At 43.9% G+C, this 16,747-nt stretch overlaps 1 protein-coding gene across 1 annotated transcript in view; it reads left to right on the forward strand.

Annotated features, from left to right (window-relative positions):
• The first annotated feature begins 736 nt into the window (after positions 1 to 736).
• The window catches only part of Slc16a10 (solute carrier family 16 member 10), a 91,944-nt gene continuing 75,933 nt past the window's right edge, over positions 737 to 16,747 (forward strand). The window contains exon 1 of the mRNA XM_005073251.4: positions 737 to 1,293. Coding sequence (XP_005073308.1) covers positions 954 to 1,293 — 340 coding nt within the window. The 5' untranslated portion in view covers positions 737 to 953. The remainder of the gene's footprint in view (positions 1,294 to 16,747) is intronic.

A 16,747-nucleotide genomic window follows, 5' to 3' on the forward strand; every position in this document is an offset into this window, starting at 1 on the left:
TTTGGGTGGAGGAATATAAATATCAGAGAAAATAAGAAGATATGTTGGCATGCTATGTTTCAGGGGCCCAGAGGAATGGAATATAAGTTCTTTGTATGTGTGTGTATATGAGAGAGAGAGAGAGAGAGAGAGAGAGAGAGAGAGAGAGAGAGAGAGAGAGGAGAACAGCTTGTGTAGTTGAAAAGCATTGCTTTCTAGCTGCCTGTCAAAAATGTTAGCTGAAAAATTTAGAATCACAGTCTGTGTTCCAAAGTGAGCATCTACAACGTGCCAAGTATTCAAAACAAACTGTATTTTCACGGAAGAGAATGGAACTTAAGTAATTAAACAAATCCTCTTATTCTCGAATTGCCTTTTTTTAAAAGTAGGTATGAGGTATAAGGAACCTTTTGTATTATAATTAGTTCAAAAAGGACAACACACATAAAATCTAATGCCAACTGTGACTCTGTTCCAGTGACTCTAAAGGCTCAGGCGGCCGATCGATGACACTGGCAGCCCACATGTAGGAGGAGATGCTTCCCAGAACTTGTAAGGTTCTGGGAGAGGAGGTGACAGGAGAGGGTAGACACCAGGTAGCTAAACTGGCCGCCTCAAATGCACGCGCGTGCGCGCGCACTCGGTGGGTCGGGCCACGGGGCGGAGCCCTTGCTCTCCGAGGTCCAATCATCTGTGGGCTCAGGGGGTAGGGCCCCGCTGGCCACGCCCCTAGCGGGCGCGGGAGGGGCGCTTTTAAGAAGCGGCCACAGGCGGCCCACTCTGTCAGGTGTGTGGGGCCGCGGGCGTGTCAAGTCCTCCGGCCACCGTGTGCGCCGCTCGCCCGCCTGCGGCGTCAGCGCCCTCGCCTCGGCCTCCCTCGTCCTCCCGGCCGGCCCTCGCAGTCTCCGCGAGCCACCCCGGACCTTGCGCCCACGAGCTCTCCCGGCGCCCGCTCGACGGGGCCGCCTCCGGCCATGGTACCGTCCCAGGAGGAGCCCGTGGCCGCTGCCGCGCGGGGGACAAGCCAGGCGCAGCCGCCGGGGCCCGCGCCCTCGGATGACGCTCCGTTGCCCGTCCCGGGACCCTCGGACGGCCCCGACGTGGCTGCAGAGAAGGTGGAGGTGGAGCTGGCGAAGTCAACGGGCGAAGAGCCCCCCGTCCCCCCTGAGGGCGGCTGGGGCTGGCTGGTGATGCTGGCGGCTATGTGGTGCAACGGGTCGGTGTTCGGCATCCAGAACGCCTACGGGGTGCTCTTCGTGTCCATGCAGGACACCTTCCGGGCCAAGGACGGTGACAACATGGCCTTCAAGACAGGTGGGGCGTTGCGGCGGGCCGAGGGGACACGCGGGGAGGGAACGCAAACCGCGGGAGCTTGGTGCGTCCTCTGGTGCTGGGAGGGTGTGAGCGGTGCGTCCGACCCCTCGCTCTTGCAGCCTGCAGCTTGGGGCTTCCGTGTGCCAGGCTTTGTATTCAATCTGCAAGAATCATGCGTTTGGAAGCAAGTTGCAGAGTTCTACCATCCCTAGGTTTCTTGCGGTAGAGTGGGTGCCAAGAAGCCACAGTACTTTCCTCTAAGTGTTGGAAAGCAAACGGAACGTTCCGGCGCCAACAACCCTGCACTGTCGTTTTTACAGTCTTTTTTTTTTTTTTTTTTTTTGACCGCCACGGTGGCGTGGTTATCCGCTTACTGTGCTGCAGAAGAGGATGTGTGTGTGTGTTCGGGCGGGTGCGGCGCGGCCAGGCGCGGGAGATTGGCGAGATGGAAAAGTGGATCCCAAGGTCACAGGAAGCCCCGAAAGGCAGCTCATCAAAACTGATAGTCTGATGTGTCTCTACACTCGGTTCTAAATATAGAAAGCATAGGAGGCAGCCACGTGGGATTAGGAAGATAAGGGGTGCACCTCCTGTTGTGTTGTCATTTTTCCCCTACCTTGTGGAAATAAAATGCAAAAGGTGCAGACTCCTCGTTGTCGTCAATTGCTTTTGCCCGAGTTCTTGACAGATTACGCAATACCCAAGTCTGCGATCTTCTGCTTAAGATTTTTCATTATTTCATCTCCTGCTGCAAGGCAGGTGCTGTCAGCTCCTTTTGGGTGAGAAAACTGAAAGTCTGTGAAATGAAGTGTCTTGGTGAGGAGCAGAATAAAGATAGAACTCATCACCTGACTTCAAGAGTGAGTGACTCTCATCGCTAAATCAGGCAGCTACTGCCTTTTGGGAAACTTCATAAGATCAATAATTTCTGTTTCTCTCTGCTCAGCCTGGCCTTGGACTCAAGATCCTCTTGCCTCAGTTGGGATTACAAGAACATTCTGTACTACACTGGGCAATAGTCTTTTAAAACAACAGCAGAGTCTCACTATGTAGTTCTGGCTGGCCTAGAACTTAATACATGGGTCAGGCTGTCCTCAAACTCAATATCCACTTGCCTGTGCCTCCCAATTGATGGGATTACAGGCGTAAGCCACCACTGCCTCACACAACAGTATTTTTTTTAAACTGCTAGTTTCTGCTTTTAGAGTGCATATTGCTTAGATTTTTTGGTGTGCACACAAAGAAAATGAACAGGATTGTAATGACTAAACATTGTAGGGAAAGAAAGATTTTAAGATCACCGTTTCTTTCATTTTTCTGTGCTCGAGTGGGACCCCGGTCTTTGGGCACGCTCCTCAAGAGCTGTCCCACTTCTCAATGTTAACATGATTTTCATTACATGAATACATTGTAGTTTATGCACTCTTCCCTTAGTAGACATTTGGATTGCTTTTCAAACTTAGAAAAATACTTTAAAAGCTGATACACTGAGTATTATTGTACACTCTTTCTGTGTGAATAATGATGTATAATATTTGGTAAGAAAATTCTGTTCCTTAAGTAGCTGTTGAAGTCGCTGTGTTGGGCAGGTCAAAGAGTTAGGAATGGTATGCTAAAATGTTCTTAGTTTTAAGCTGGGTACTGGTGGCACATGCCTTTAATCCCAGCACTTGGGAGGCAGAGGCAGAGGCAGGCAGATCTCTGAGTTCAAAGCCACCCTGGCCTACAAGAGTTAGTTCCAGGACAGCAAGGGCTATACAGAGAAACACTGTCTCGAAAAACAAATAAACAAACAAAAAACAACAAAAAATAGTTCTTAGTTTTAAGTGAAGGAAGGTAATTCTTGTATACTACAGCAGGACAGATATGAAGATGCAATAGCAAACAAAAATTATTTTGCAGTTCTTGATGCTTCTGTGTCCAAGGACTTCATATATCCCATTTCTTCTTTCATCTTGCAGCAACTCCATGAGTTGGGCTTCCTTTTCAGACTTGGGCTCACAAGGGTTTCAGCTGGAAGCAAGATTTCAACCTCAGGTTTGTCTGACTTCAGGACAAACTGTCAACCATACTGTACTGGCAAGATAACACTCAGCGAGTTTGGTGTTTTCCTGTCCATACAGTGCTTCTGGGGTTAAACACCTGAAAGGCTAGGGATTTAGCTCAGTTGGTAGAGTAGTTCTCACGCAGTGAATAGCACAGCATTGCATAAAGTCAGGTCTGGTGGCGGATGCCTGCAGTCCCAGCACTCTGAAGGACAGGCAGCAGGATCAGGACAAGGTCATATGACCTTCAGCTTCGAAGCAAGTTTGAGGCCTCCATGGTCTACAAGAGACTCTCTTTCTCCCTCTCTCTTTCCCTCTCTCCCTCTCCCTCCCCCCCTCTCTCTCTATATATACATATATATATTATATATGGTTCTTGTTTTTTTTCAACTAGTAAACAATGGCCATTGCTTATGTCTTGTCAAATGATTTTTGAAATGTGTTTCCACAGAAAAATCTACTTTTTAAGTGGCATTCATGGAAAATTCTAGTTAGACTGAACCATAGCAGGGAAGCTTTTCCTGGCTGTGCCAAGAAGAGATTTCCTTGGAGCCCTCTCCTTAAAAATAGCTTGTTTTGTTTGTTTTTTTGAGAAAGGATCTCACTGAGTAGCTCTGGGTGACCTCTACCTCTGCCTCCAGAATGCTCCATCTCTTCAAGATTATCTTAATTCTTTTTTTGGGGGGGTGGGTTGGTTTTTTGTTTGTTCGTTTGCTTGCTTGTTTTTTGTTTTTTGAGACAGGGTTTCTCTGTGTAGCCCTGGCTGCTATAGGACTCACTCTGTAGAATGGTTGGACTCAAACTCACAGAGATCCCCCTGTCTCTGCCTCCTGAGTGCTGGGATTAAAGGTATGCGCCTCGCCCCGCCATGTCTATCTCTTAATTCTTAAATAATGTATAACCTAGCCAAAATTCTCAGAGAAAGGGCCTGATGAAACTTACTCCCACTAATTTATAAGCCAGTTTCACACCTGTTCAGTTGTGCCCCCATTTACCTCCCTGTCCCCCCTCCTCTCTGTTCACCCCCACTCCTTTATTTTTTTGTACTGTTGTGTAAATGTTTACTATTTTGGAGCTGGTGACAGAGGAAGAAACATTCCAGCTATTCTCAGAGTTAGGTAGATCCTAAATGAGTATACCAGGAAAAGTGTCAGGACTCTCCCCTGGGACATATGCACTGTAAAGATGTGCAAAACTGTTCTAAAGTCTGAAATTCTAACAGAGTTTAAGTGCATGGTGGGAACTGGGAAATTCATCTGATAGCCTTTCTCTCTGGTAATAAAAATCTCTGGGAAACTGAGGCATTGGAATGGGGATGCTAGCTGAACTCCAAGTTGGGCAGTAAAATCACCGAAGCATACAGCATGCCAGCCCCTGCTGTGTGCCCAGGTGCTGACGACAAGACAATGTCGAAGACAGAGTGCATGTCAGAAGTGGTGCTGGTAGCCTGAGTTGTCTTTTCCATGACGATTTTACCTGTTTCCCTGGGTGGAAGGGAGTCAGACACTCTGAAAAAGAAGAGGGTACCACAACTATCTGGAGCATTGTTTTCTGCTAGAAACGGACCATTGTTTTAACTGATGGACTGTGGAAAACCAGGGAACTGCTAAGTCTAGCACTCTCTGTCTCCTCATGCAGTGCCATGGGACACTCTTTGGGATCAAGCAAGGGTATTAATCTTATTTACTGTTTTCTTTCTGGGGAAAGACAAATATTTTAATGGTGTATTTGATTGCCTTTTAAAATTAACTATTAAAGACAGGTATGCTTTTAGGATTTGTATTTAGGCTAGCATTAATGCTAACCTTTTGAAGAAGTGACTGTTTTTGAACCAAAGGCTTGGCTTCTTTCAATAATTCCCCCAATATGTTTTTTTTTAAGTATTTTTGTGAATGTGTGTATATGTGTGTGTGCGAGTGAGTACATGTGTGCAAATGAGTGTGCATTCATGACATGGTGTGTTTGTGGAGGTTAAAGGACCTCTGCGTGCGTGCGTGTGTGTGTGTGTGTGTGTGTGTGTGTGTGTGTGTGTGTGTGTGTGCATTCATGCCAATGTGTGCCTGTGGTGTTGGTTTTCACTATCAGCGTTTACATGGATCCCAGCAATCTGAGGCCGGGCCTTCAGGCTTGAGCAACAAGTGATTTTACCCACGAAGCCATTTCCGTCACCTCTCAAACATGCTTTTTAGTGGCCTTTTTTTTTTTGAAAGTGGAGGTCTGTGTTTAAGATTGGGAAACACCACACCTTATACTTCTCTCTAGGGCATTTAAAATGTTAAGTCAATATTAAGTTATTTAAAAACCACTGTCAAAAAGATGTGGAAAGAGGATCTTTGTCTACAACCTTTAATGTTATACACCTTCCCTTTATGGTAAGAGTATATTCTTGAGACAGTTACAGCACTGATTAGGAGGTGAAAGCATGTTGCATCACCTCTTTACCCCCATTAGCCTCTGAAACTTCAAGCTAGTTAGGGTCAAATCCCAAGTTCTCACATGTACACTTACATGGGTATCTACTACAGAGTCTATACTTTCCTTTCCAAACTTTATTGAATTGAACCGGCAGTACACAGATTAACCAGAGAAAAGAACATTTATTTGGTTATAGTTTCACATGACGTGGAAGCCTTCAGAGTGCCATCCAAAATTAACTGTTCCATTTTAATTCTTAGGATTGAAGAAGTTTGGTCAACTGTGTACAAATGATAGTGAACAAGAAGAGGACAGTCTAGCAGTAGAAGACTGAAAGGGAAACCTACAGGGTTGTCTGGCCATATCATTCTCCATTCTTCAGTTGTAGTGTTCAGGACCAAACATGATAGGTCCAAGAATTTCTCTACAGAGAACTCTACACAGAACCTGTGTAGTATGTAGTGGGGGATTGTAGAGGATTATTTTTTCAGCTTCTGTGTCTGGCTTTGAGGAAAAGGTCTTTAATTGCTATTACCCACTTGGGGATGGGAGGGAGAGAATTCAAGCTGTAATAGTTAGCCTTAGGGGAAAGTGAGTGAGAGACAGGAAGGCCAGAGAGGACCTGCCTTTGAGCTCTCCTTGGGCTGGTTTCCTTGGCCCCAGAACCACAACGTAGTTTTGTGTTACACCTAATTACTGGGGATTTAGACTGTCAGAGCCTTTGACTGAGGAAGTCAGAGTTAATCCTGCCGCTGTGGCTTGCCTTTACTACCCAGACCTCTGGTTGGTGAGGGAAGCTGCCTATATATATGTATATCTTAGCGAAGGAAGTAATAGCTGCTTTGATGAGCTGATTACAATAAAAAGTGACCCGGTTTATGTCTTTTACTGTAATAGTGGTACACGGTTCCTATGTTCAACGGAGGTAGAAGAGCTAAGCCAAGAAGACCTACTGTGGCAGTAGCTCATCTGAATTATTAGCTCATAAGTCAGCAGAGCACAAAAGTGATTAATTCATGAAACTGGAAAATAAAGAGAGTGGGGGCTGGGCCTGAGGGTGTACACCTATAGTCCCAGTTCTTGAGAAGTAGAGGTAGAAGGCAGGTTTAAGGTCAGCCTTAAACACACACTCACTCACACACACTCACACACACTCACACACACTCACACACAGACACACACTCACACACCACACACACACTCACACACACACACTCACACACCACACACACTCACACACACTTCAGTTTCCTTCCATTTTAACTGCCAAATCAACCAAAACTGAAAGCACATCTGACTTATTTTAGAAGAGATTTTGAGATACCTTTAGAACAATTGTGTTCTGGGCTTTTGCGTTCTCTACTTCTTCAGTGCTGGAGATGAAACCCAGGGCTGTGCACATGCTTGGAGAGGTTCCTCCGCTGCATGCACAGCTCTAGCTCTGAGGTCTTGATGTGGTTCACTGTCTTTGCATTTGTCCTCGTTGAGCCCATGCTGCCGTTTCTTGAGACTAAGTCTGTAGTTATGTACTTCGTTCTTCCTGACTTCCTGGGTGTTTCACAAGCTCTGTGGCTCCAGTTACTTTCTTGGGGCCGTTATTTCTAAAGTGAAGATGAATACTTACAATTTCTGGACAGTTCCATTTGGGTACAGTCAAGAAAAACTTTGCCCAGAAACACCAGAGCTTTTTCGACAGACATGCATTCTTATAGTACAGAGTTCTTTTGGTTCCCTAAGTCAGATATTCGTGGCATGACCGTGTTCCTGAGATTATGAGGGCTCTGGCATAATTGATGATGAATCCATGATAGATGGTATTATGGCATAATTGGGAGGTGGTAAAAGGTGTTGGGTCCTGTGGAGTAAGTAGGTCCCTAGGGATGTGTCCTTGAGGGTGATTCCTCAGCCTCACTCCTTCCTCTACCCCCTTTCTTTGTTTTCTGGCTGCTGTGTTGTGAACTGCTGGGCTCTACCAGACTCTCCACTGTGGGTTAACACCTCTATATCCATGAGCCAAGCTGAATCCTCCTTTAGATTCTTTTTCTCAGGGATTAGACCACTGTGACAAAAATCTAACACCCAGAATTCATACATTTCCCCTTCCGTTTGTATTTATGTCCTTCCTTTCTAAACTACCTTCATCCCCATGCCTTCAGCACATCGGGCCTCTTTGCCAGAATCACATCATGGAGTGTAGAAGTTTTCTTGCTTAATGCCACCAGTGGCACACTTCACTTGTAGAAAAACTCTCCTGATTCCTGGGGTCTGCAGATTATGGCCCTTGCCTGATGCTTTCCCTTTGCCTGCCTGCTTCTCTCCCACCCTTTCTTGTTGATATTTTTGAGGAAGGGTCTCCCTGTATAGCCCTGCCTGGCTTAGAACTCATTGTGTAGAGCTGGCATATCTCAAATGCACAGAGACCCACCTTCCTCTGCCTTCATGCCTGACTCACCCCCTCCTTTCTTTTTCCTTGTGTTCCGGCTAAGTTGGAAGCCTTGTGCATATCCAGATTCATCACATTACCTTTGTTTCTGTCCCTTTATGTGTTCTCTTCTCCTTAGTGTGGTTGTTAGTCTTTGGAGGATGCCAGTGAAATGGCTGGTTCTTTTATTCTTTATGCACAACCCTGGAACTTTATGCATTTTAAGCACTTGGGATGACAGGGGCTACTGCATTTTGGAGATTTGAGACAGAGTTCAAGTGAATTACGAATTAAAATTGAAGTAGAAGAGAGATTTCAGGAAGCCAGTTTCAACTTATTTGAACTAGCAATCTGTAAAAGGAATTAAATTCATTATTTAAATTTTTTTTGACACAAGGCCTCATGTTCTTCTGCCTCTGCCTCTTGAGTGGCAGGATTACAGGCATGTACAACCATCACAGGCATTTTAAAGATAGTCCAGATTTATTTCAGTGATAATTTGTATAGTCCTTTGCCATAAAGACAAGACTTTCATGTGTTACCTTATTTTACATTTTCATTTATTTTCTGACAGGATCTTGTGGTGTTACCCAGGCTTTCATCAAACTACTGACCAAATGATCATGCTATTTGGGTTTCTTTCCTATCTCAACTATACATGTGTCACCACCTCTGGCTTATTTTCTTGGACTAGACCTGTCCTGTGTCAATCTATAGATAAGGGAACTGCAGCTGGCAGAGGTTTGGGTTGGGCAGCATGACAGCAGTGCTCATGTCTGCCAAGTTGGACTTAAGAGTATCTTTTTAACTAGTGCCATTTTTTGTACTTATGTATATATATATATATATATATATTTATATTTTTCCCCCTGAAAGTAGAACACCCTGCCCATTTCCATTTTCAATACTGTTTTCTACATATTTACTTGTATTTTTTTTTTATCAAAATCCTCAATAGTGTTTTCTGCTTAAACATCAGAAACCCTTGAAGTCATTTTTGGAAGAGAGTTCTATTTGGAGTCATGATAGCTCACCACCTCCCAAAAAAACCTGACCTCATATTCAAATTAAACAAATCTCAACAAAAACAAACCAAGCCCCAAACATAACTGGAAAAGTCAGCTGCCAAAGCTCCAGGCACCTGCCTAGCCTGGTACCACCCACGCAGGAACTCTGGGTGTTTTATTTGGCAGAGAGTCAGAATGGGCAACTACACCTGAGAACTGCAGACCTACCACACATAAAAACGGCCTGTCAGAGCCTGCAGGGATGGAGAAAGGTGCCCCAGACTGTGCTGAATGTGCATGGTCACACAGTGTCTTCATTAACAGCCAAAGTCGTTTCTCTCTTGCGTAGAGAAACCAGAACTAAGGAACTGAGGCAGTGATTGCCTTATTCCCAAGTCAAAAGTCGTCTTCATTTCATTAATCTTTTTTTTTTCTGAGGCAGGGTTTCTCTGTGGAGCTTTATAGACCAGGCTGGCCTTGAACTCACAGAGATCCAACTGTCTCTGTCTCCCGAGTGCTGGGATTAAAGGTGTGCACTATCATTCACTAATTTTTAATCACAGGGATACTTGTGAGGTACAGGTTTGAAATAATGTACATAGACAAAACCATGTTTCCATCCAATCACCTTCTTCCTTTTAGTACCGTAAGCATCTCATGCTCTTGAAAATGTCTGTGCTCACCTTCAAAAGGAGTTCCCTTTTCTCACTCGTGAGCACCTCTGGGACAGACATGGGAGCTGTGCTTCTTTCTGCATTGTTCACCAGGCAAAGCTTTGTTGGGCTTCATTCCCCTTTTCTGTAATTACAAATTTAATGTTGAGCTGGCACTCTGGATTCCACCTCCAGCAATGCAACAGCAACAACAGCAAATTAGTAAAAACTGTCAAGGTATGCCTTAGATAGTGAAATCTAAGCAGAAGATCATTGGCTAAATTAATGTAAAAAGTCATGGAAATGAATCAAGCCTGGCAGTTTACACCATTAATTCTAGCATTTAGCAGATTAATGAAATGAAGCAGGCTAGCTTGAATTGAGGCTAGCCTGTCTATATAGGAAGTTCAGGTTAGCCTGGTCTACATAGCAAATTCAGGGCTACATCATGAGACCCTGCCTCCTCCCCATTCTCCGGAAAAGGTCAGGGAAATGTTATAGTGTGATCACATTTCAGCTGGTACCACCCTTCCTCCTACCACCAAGAACGTTACTTCAGTACCGTTCTTCAACAGCTCAGAGAGCTGAAATTTATTTCTGTTACACACAGAAGTTGGATTTAAACTCCAATTCTGCTATCCAAAAAGAAAACTAGGGCCTGGAGTGGTGGCACAGAGGCTAAGAGCCTCTTGCAGAGGACCAGAGCTCTTCACACTGGTCATAACTCCAGTCCCAGGAGATCCCACACCCTCTCCTGGCCTCTGTAGGCGCTGCATGCATATGGTGTGCAGACATACATACAGGCAAAACATCCATACACTTAAAATGAAAATAAAGGTTGAAAAAATTAGTAACAGGAAATTTGGCAGAAGTAGTTGGCTTGAGCCTATAACCATAGCACTCCAGGGACTGAGGCAGAAGAAGTACCACAAGTTCAAGGCTAACCTGGTCTGTATAGTGAGTGTCAGGCCAGCCAGGGTCGTATGGTGATACTTTGTCTCAAAAAAAGAAAAGAAAAATAGAAAACCGAAGGCCAGGAAGTGGTGGTGCATGCCTTTAATCCCAGCACTGGGAGGCAGAGGCAGGCCAGTCTCTGAATTCAAGGCCAGTCTGGTCTAGAACAGCAAAGGCTACACACAGAAACTCTGTCTTAAAACAAACAAACACAGAAATCCACTTGTTTATATTGGTTTCTGAATAGATAAGCTTTAACACCTAGTTAAGTCAGCCAGGTGACTTTTTTCTTTTCTTCTTGGATTGAACTCATTGGGTTGAGTGTGTTTCTGGCTCCCATCTCCACCACCGAGCTATATACCCAAACCCCAGGCAATGGCTTTTAATAGTAAAACCTTTTCATGTGCTATATTATTTTTATTTAATGTTGACCTTAAATAAAGTTTCATGTGGGATTTCTAATGACAGCATCTGGAAGGCTTCATATCTGTCAGGGATTGTGTAAACAAGGATGGTCCATAGAATTAACTGTTTTTGTACAAATGGTGTAGAAAGTTACTGTTGCCCGCCCAACCCTTCGGTTATTAATGACAGTGAACTTGCTTTAAGGAAAAGCTGTTTTGTAGGACTGCATAAATGACAAATCTATGGGGCTATTATTTAATAGAATGTTTAAGTATTCTGTTTTGCTTCTTGCTAGAGAATTGTTCCAATAGGTTGGAACTGGTAAAGGGACAAATTTTATTTATTTATTTAGTTTAATTTTTTTGTTTGTTTTTTGAGATTGGGCCTTCCTATTTAGTCCTTGTTGTCTTGGAACTCATTCTGTAGATCAGGCTGTCCTGGAACTCACAGAAATGCCTCTGCCTCCTAAGTGCTGGGATTAAAACAGTGAGCCATTTGTCCCAGTCTTGTGTGTGTGTGTTTAATCAAAATTTCATGTAGCTCAGGCTGGCTTCAAACTCTGTGTAGCTGTGGGTGCTGGGAACTCAACCCAGGGCCTCTGCATAAACAATAATCTCTCAACTGATGAGCTATCTTTCTAACACCAGCCATTTTTAGAAACTTTGAATTTAGAATTTCAGAATTATAGATGATAAATTATAGATTTAGTTCCCTTATGGGTTTCCTTCCTTCCTTCCCTCCCTCCCCTTTTCTTTCTTTCTTTCTTTCTTTCTTTCTTTCTTTCTTTCTTCCTTCCTTCCTTCCTTCCTTCCTTCCTTCCTTCCTTTTCTTTCATTCATGTGTATGATTCCCCACTTTGGTACATGGGTCCAAGTCCAATGCCCATGTTTGCTAGACAAGTGTTTTGACTTAAATCCCCAATCCCAGATTTTAGATTTAAAAACAAGAACAAATACACACAAAAAACCTGTTGATTTATATGTGTATTTACTTTCTTTCTTTTTAGAAATTGTTGATCAGCATGTTTTACTTAGGAGATTTTTCTCTGTCTCAGAGGTTACCTACTTAATAGTTTTATTCAGTGTGGTGTTCTACCACCATGGCCTACTCTAGGTTGTTAAACTAGGTCTCTTGTGGTTGTTTGAGTTGCAGGCAGTGTTATACAGTGCTCCTTGTTCTCTTTCCTCAGCTCTGTCTGTGTAGATGCATTGACCAAGATCTTTCTTGGAGCTGAGGGTAGGGATGAAAGTTAACCATCTAGAGACTTGGTCCTGAAGACTTCATTATTCTTTCAGAAGATGTCTATCTAGTGCTTGAGAAGCTCAAGTCTGCAGGAGCTGCTGTATCTCACTGCCCTCCAAGCTATCAGCTTTTCCTCAGCTTCCCCTGGACACAGGGTAATTCTGTTGAAAATATCCTTAATTAGTTAGTTGTTTTTGGTGTTCTTACCTATTTTAAAAGAGTACAGAGAAATCATATTGTTGAGTAGAAGCTGTGTACTCATATCACACAAAGCAGAAGTAAATGTGATTGATCCCAGGTTTCTGAGAAGTTATAAGGGGAATGAGAATAACCATGCTGCTCATTTGTAGAACAATGCAAGACACAGGGTTTTCTGAGCTGGCTAATGAAGGCTGCATGAAGGCTTAACTTTTTAAAGTAGATTTGTGTGACACAAATGCATGAAAGTAGCTTTAGCTATAAGGGTTGGTAGACTTTCTTCGGCAGTTAATAGATGAGGTTCAGAGGCCATTCTAGTTTGGATGTTCCATCATGCCTGTGAGTCTCTGGATTTATTTTTCTTTTCTTTTCTCCTTCCTCCCTTCCCTCCATCCCTCCCTTCATTCCTTCCTTCCTTTCGAGACAGGGTCTCACTATGTAGCTTGTCTGGAACTTGCTATTTAGACCAGGCTGACCTCAAACTCTCAAAGATCCACCTTTCTGCCTCTAGAGTTCGGGAATAAAAGTTATGCACCACCATGCCTGGCTAGGATCCATGACTTTAAACTTGACCACACATGGGGCTTATTAAGTTTGTATCATTGGGTTTGGTTGGGCCACAAAGCAGGATACACAGTGGAGTCAGAAGGTGAAGCTGGTAAGAAAAAGAGTGTTGTAGCTGGAGAGTGGAAGATCTGGATGCTAATTTCAGAATTTTGAATACCGATAGACAGGTATTGAGAGATATTGAGGACTTCTCTAGAGTTTCTGAAGTGCTAAGAAAATTCAGATGGCTGGAAGCCAGTGAGATGGCTCAGCTAGTAAAGCTGCTTGACTAAAACTGACAACCTGAGTTTGATCTGGGTTACCTCATGTGGTGGAAGGAGAGGACCAACTACTGCAAGCCCACACGCGCGCACGCACGCACGCACCTATGCTCACATACACGCACACACTCACTAACTCACGCGCGTGCGCACACACACACACACACACACACACACACTCACACAGATAAATTTTTAAAAAGACACCTTGGGTTTCAGAAGAAGGAAATGGGAGGGGCCCTAAATTTACAAAACCCATAACTGAAAGAAAACTGAGTGAGATTTTAGGGAAGCAGTGGAGATGGGAAAGATAGAAGAGTTACTAGGCATCTTTTAGAATGGGCTGAGGGAATGCTGGGAAATGATGTGTGGAACATGATGAGTTTTAGAGCCGTGTAGGGCTACTGAGATGACTATCAGCTCAAGTGCTTGCAGCGCAAGCCTGATGACCTGAATTACAGCCCCAGAACCTGCATAAAGAGCTGGGTGCAGTGACTGCATGTGTGATCCTAGTACTTCTGTAGCAAAGATAAATGGAGACCGGAGAATTGCCCAGAAGTTGTGGAGGGGGCAGCAGGGAAAAAACAGCAAGAGACCGTGCTGTAACAGGGTAGGAGAGAATGAACTTCTGACCTCTGCATGTGTGCTCTGGCATATGTATACCTGCGTGTGTGTGCGTACACACATACACACACAGAGTTAAAGTTTTTTTTTGGTTGCGAGTCTCTCATAAACCCCACAGTTAAAGTTTTAATACATTGTGTGCATATAAGAAATAATCAAAGAATAAGAATATTATGTTAAAAAACCAAACACTTCACTGACCCAACTTGAATGTTGTGCTGGGTATTAAGTTTACTGGTAGAATACTTGCCAACATGAGTGAGGCTCTGGTATTCAATTTCTGGTGCCACCAACAAAGAACACTTCCTAACTGCTCCAAACCTAAAACCAAACCAGCTGGGAATTTAGAACATAGTTTGCTGGCCTCTAGATTAGACAGTGGCCACAGTCTATTGAAAAGGTATAGTGCTGTAAAATCTAAGATTTCTGTGTATGTGTATCTGTGTGTGGGTATGTGCATGTGAGGTCACGTTGGAGGCAAAAGACAGGTAATCTTCTTGGAGCTGGAGCCTTGGGAAGTTATGAGCCACCCAACATGGGTGCTGGGGACTGAACTCAGGTCCTCTCCAATAATAGTACTTGCTGTTAGCCACAGAACCATCTCTTTAGCTCCATATGTATGTGTCTTAAAAAAAATTAGCCAGGCATGGTGGTGTACATCTACAATTCCAGTACGTGGGAAGTAGACGTAGCTCGATGTCTGTGAGTTCAAAGTCAACTTGATCTACAATCTACATAATTTAAGCTGTCTAGTGAGACTCAAAATCCTTTTTTTTTTTGAGCCCTGGCTGTCCTAGAATTTGCTTTATAGACCAGGCTAGACTTGAGTTCACAGAGATCTGCCTGCCTCTGCCTCCCTTTTCTGTGTCTCATGTCTGTCACTGGCTTGAAATTTTTGCCATGTGGAATTCCATTAAAGGGCAGAGGGATTTAGGGAGGTGATGGCACAGATTAAATGAGGCTGGGTTTGGTTGCCTAATCCTCTAACCCTAAAACCCTGAGGCTGAGGCAGGAGAATTGTAAGCAAGAGGATCATACATTTGCAGTGTCCCAAAACTACAACAGAAACCTGAAATGGCCAGAGCTGAGGAATAAAGCTGGAGAATAAAGGTGAGGCCAGCAGCAGAGCTTTGGGACGAGTGCATGTCTTTCAGGAATCAAGAATTCTGTTATAGGCAGACCTGGGAGTGTTCTTGTTTTAAAAAACAAAAAGCCACAACCCAAAACCTAACCAAACAAAACCCCCAAACAAACAAGCAAACAAATAAAAAAATCAAACACAATTTGCTTCTGCTCATGCAGACACTGAAACTTGACAGGGAAAGTGTAAATTTGTGGCACCCGTTGGCTTAAAATGGAGCAGTTCTCATTGAGATAGTTACTGGTTGCTTGGCTACATTCACGTAAATTCTAGATTAGTTTCCTGTCAGACAAGGAGCAGGGAGGCAAAGCAGACCTAGCCTCAGAGCACTTGGAGATGCTTGACGATATGCCCAGCACTTGTGTGACTGAGCACGTTGATCTGGCGCCTGTCATTGGGTGAAGAGTGTTGACTCGCGTTGTGTTGTAATCTCCTGGACTCGGGTCCCGAGTTGCTCTCTTGTGATTGTAGCTGAAGGTGCTGGAAGTACAGTGACCCTGGATGGAGAGCGGTCAAAGCAGGGGCGGATAGAAGGGAACTGGAAGTTGTGCAACCGGAACATTTGCCTTTTTTAATTACATTTATTCTTTTTGTGTATATGTGTGGGTATGCACATCCTACTTTGTGCATGTGGGGGTCAGAGGACAACCTTTGGGACTTGGTTCTCTCCTTCCACTATGGGGGTCCCAGGGACCAAACTCAGGTCATCAGGTTTGCCCATTACCCACAAAGCCATCTCACCATTTCCCCCATCCTCATTTCGTAAGTGATGATGCCCCCTTTCCTTCAGTTCTGGTTTTATCTTTCAATATCGTTTCCATCAGTTACTAAGTCTGTGAAGGCAAATGTTGGTGTAGGGCAGCATTTATGTTCCTTCCCTATTGTGCTTCCTGGGAGGAGTGAAGGTGTGCCTTTCTGACTAGTAAAGTCTGGTGCTTATGGGAGGTGGGGAAATGGGAAGAACAGCTTAGAGCATTTTCCTTTGAAGAGTCTGAGAGACAGAGGGGCTGTGGGGTTCCCTTTTTACAGAGAGATAGCAAACATCAGCAGCTAAAATTTTTTTTGTTTTTTTTTTGAGACAGGGTTTCTCTGTATTGTTTTGGAGGCTGTCCTGGAACTTGCTCTGTAGACCAGATTGGCCTTGAACTCAATAGAGATCGCCTGCCTCTGCTTCCCAAGTGCTTGGATTAAAGGCGTGCACCACCAATGCCTGGCTATCGGCTAAAATTTTAGTGTTAGTTGTTATGTGAATGCTATCATAATTAGTTTGTTATGTGGTAGATTTTTCTTTTTTTATGTCTTTGATTGGGAAAAAATACTGAGCTATTTAAAATGCAGACTAATTTTGGAAAAAAATTGGTAGAAAGTACTCTTTAATCAAATTAGTATGTCATTTTCCTCTTAATTCATCATGATGGCTTTGGGTGTCTGGTGGCAACTGAGAATGGATAATGGAAAAATGTCAAAGCGTAATCCTCATTATTTATGGTCACTTAAAAGGATAAATTAATCATTGGCCAC

Source organism: Mesocricetus auratus, unplaced genomic scaffold (genome assembly GCF_017639785.1).
Source record: "Mesocricetus auratus isolate SY011 unplaced genomic scaffold, BCM_Maur_2.0 Super-Scaffold_100018, whole genome shotgun sequence".
NCBI lineage: Eukaryota > Metazoa > Chordata > Mammalia > Rodentia > Cricetidae > Mesocricetus > Mesocricetus auratus.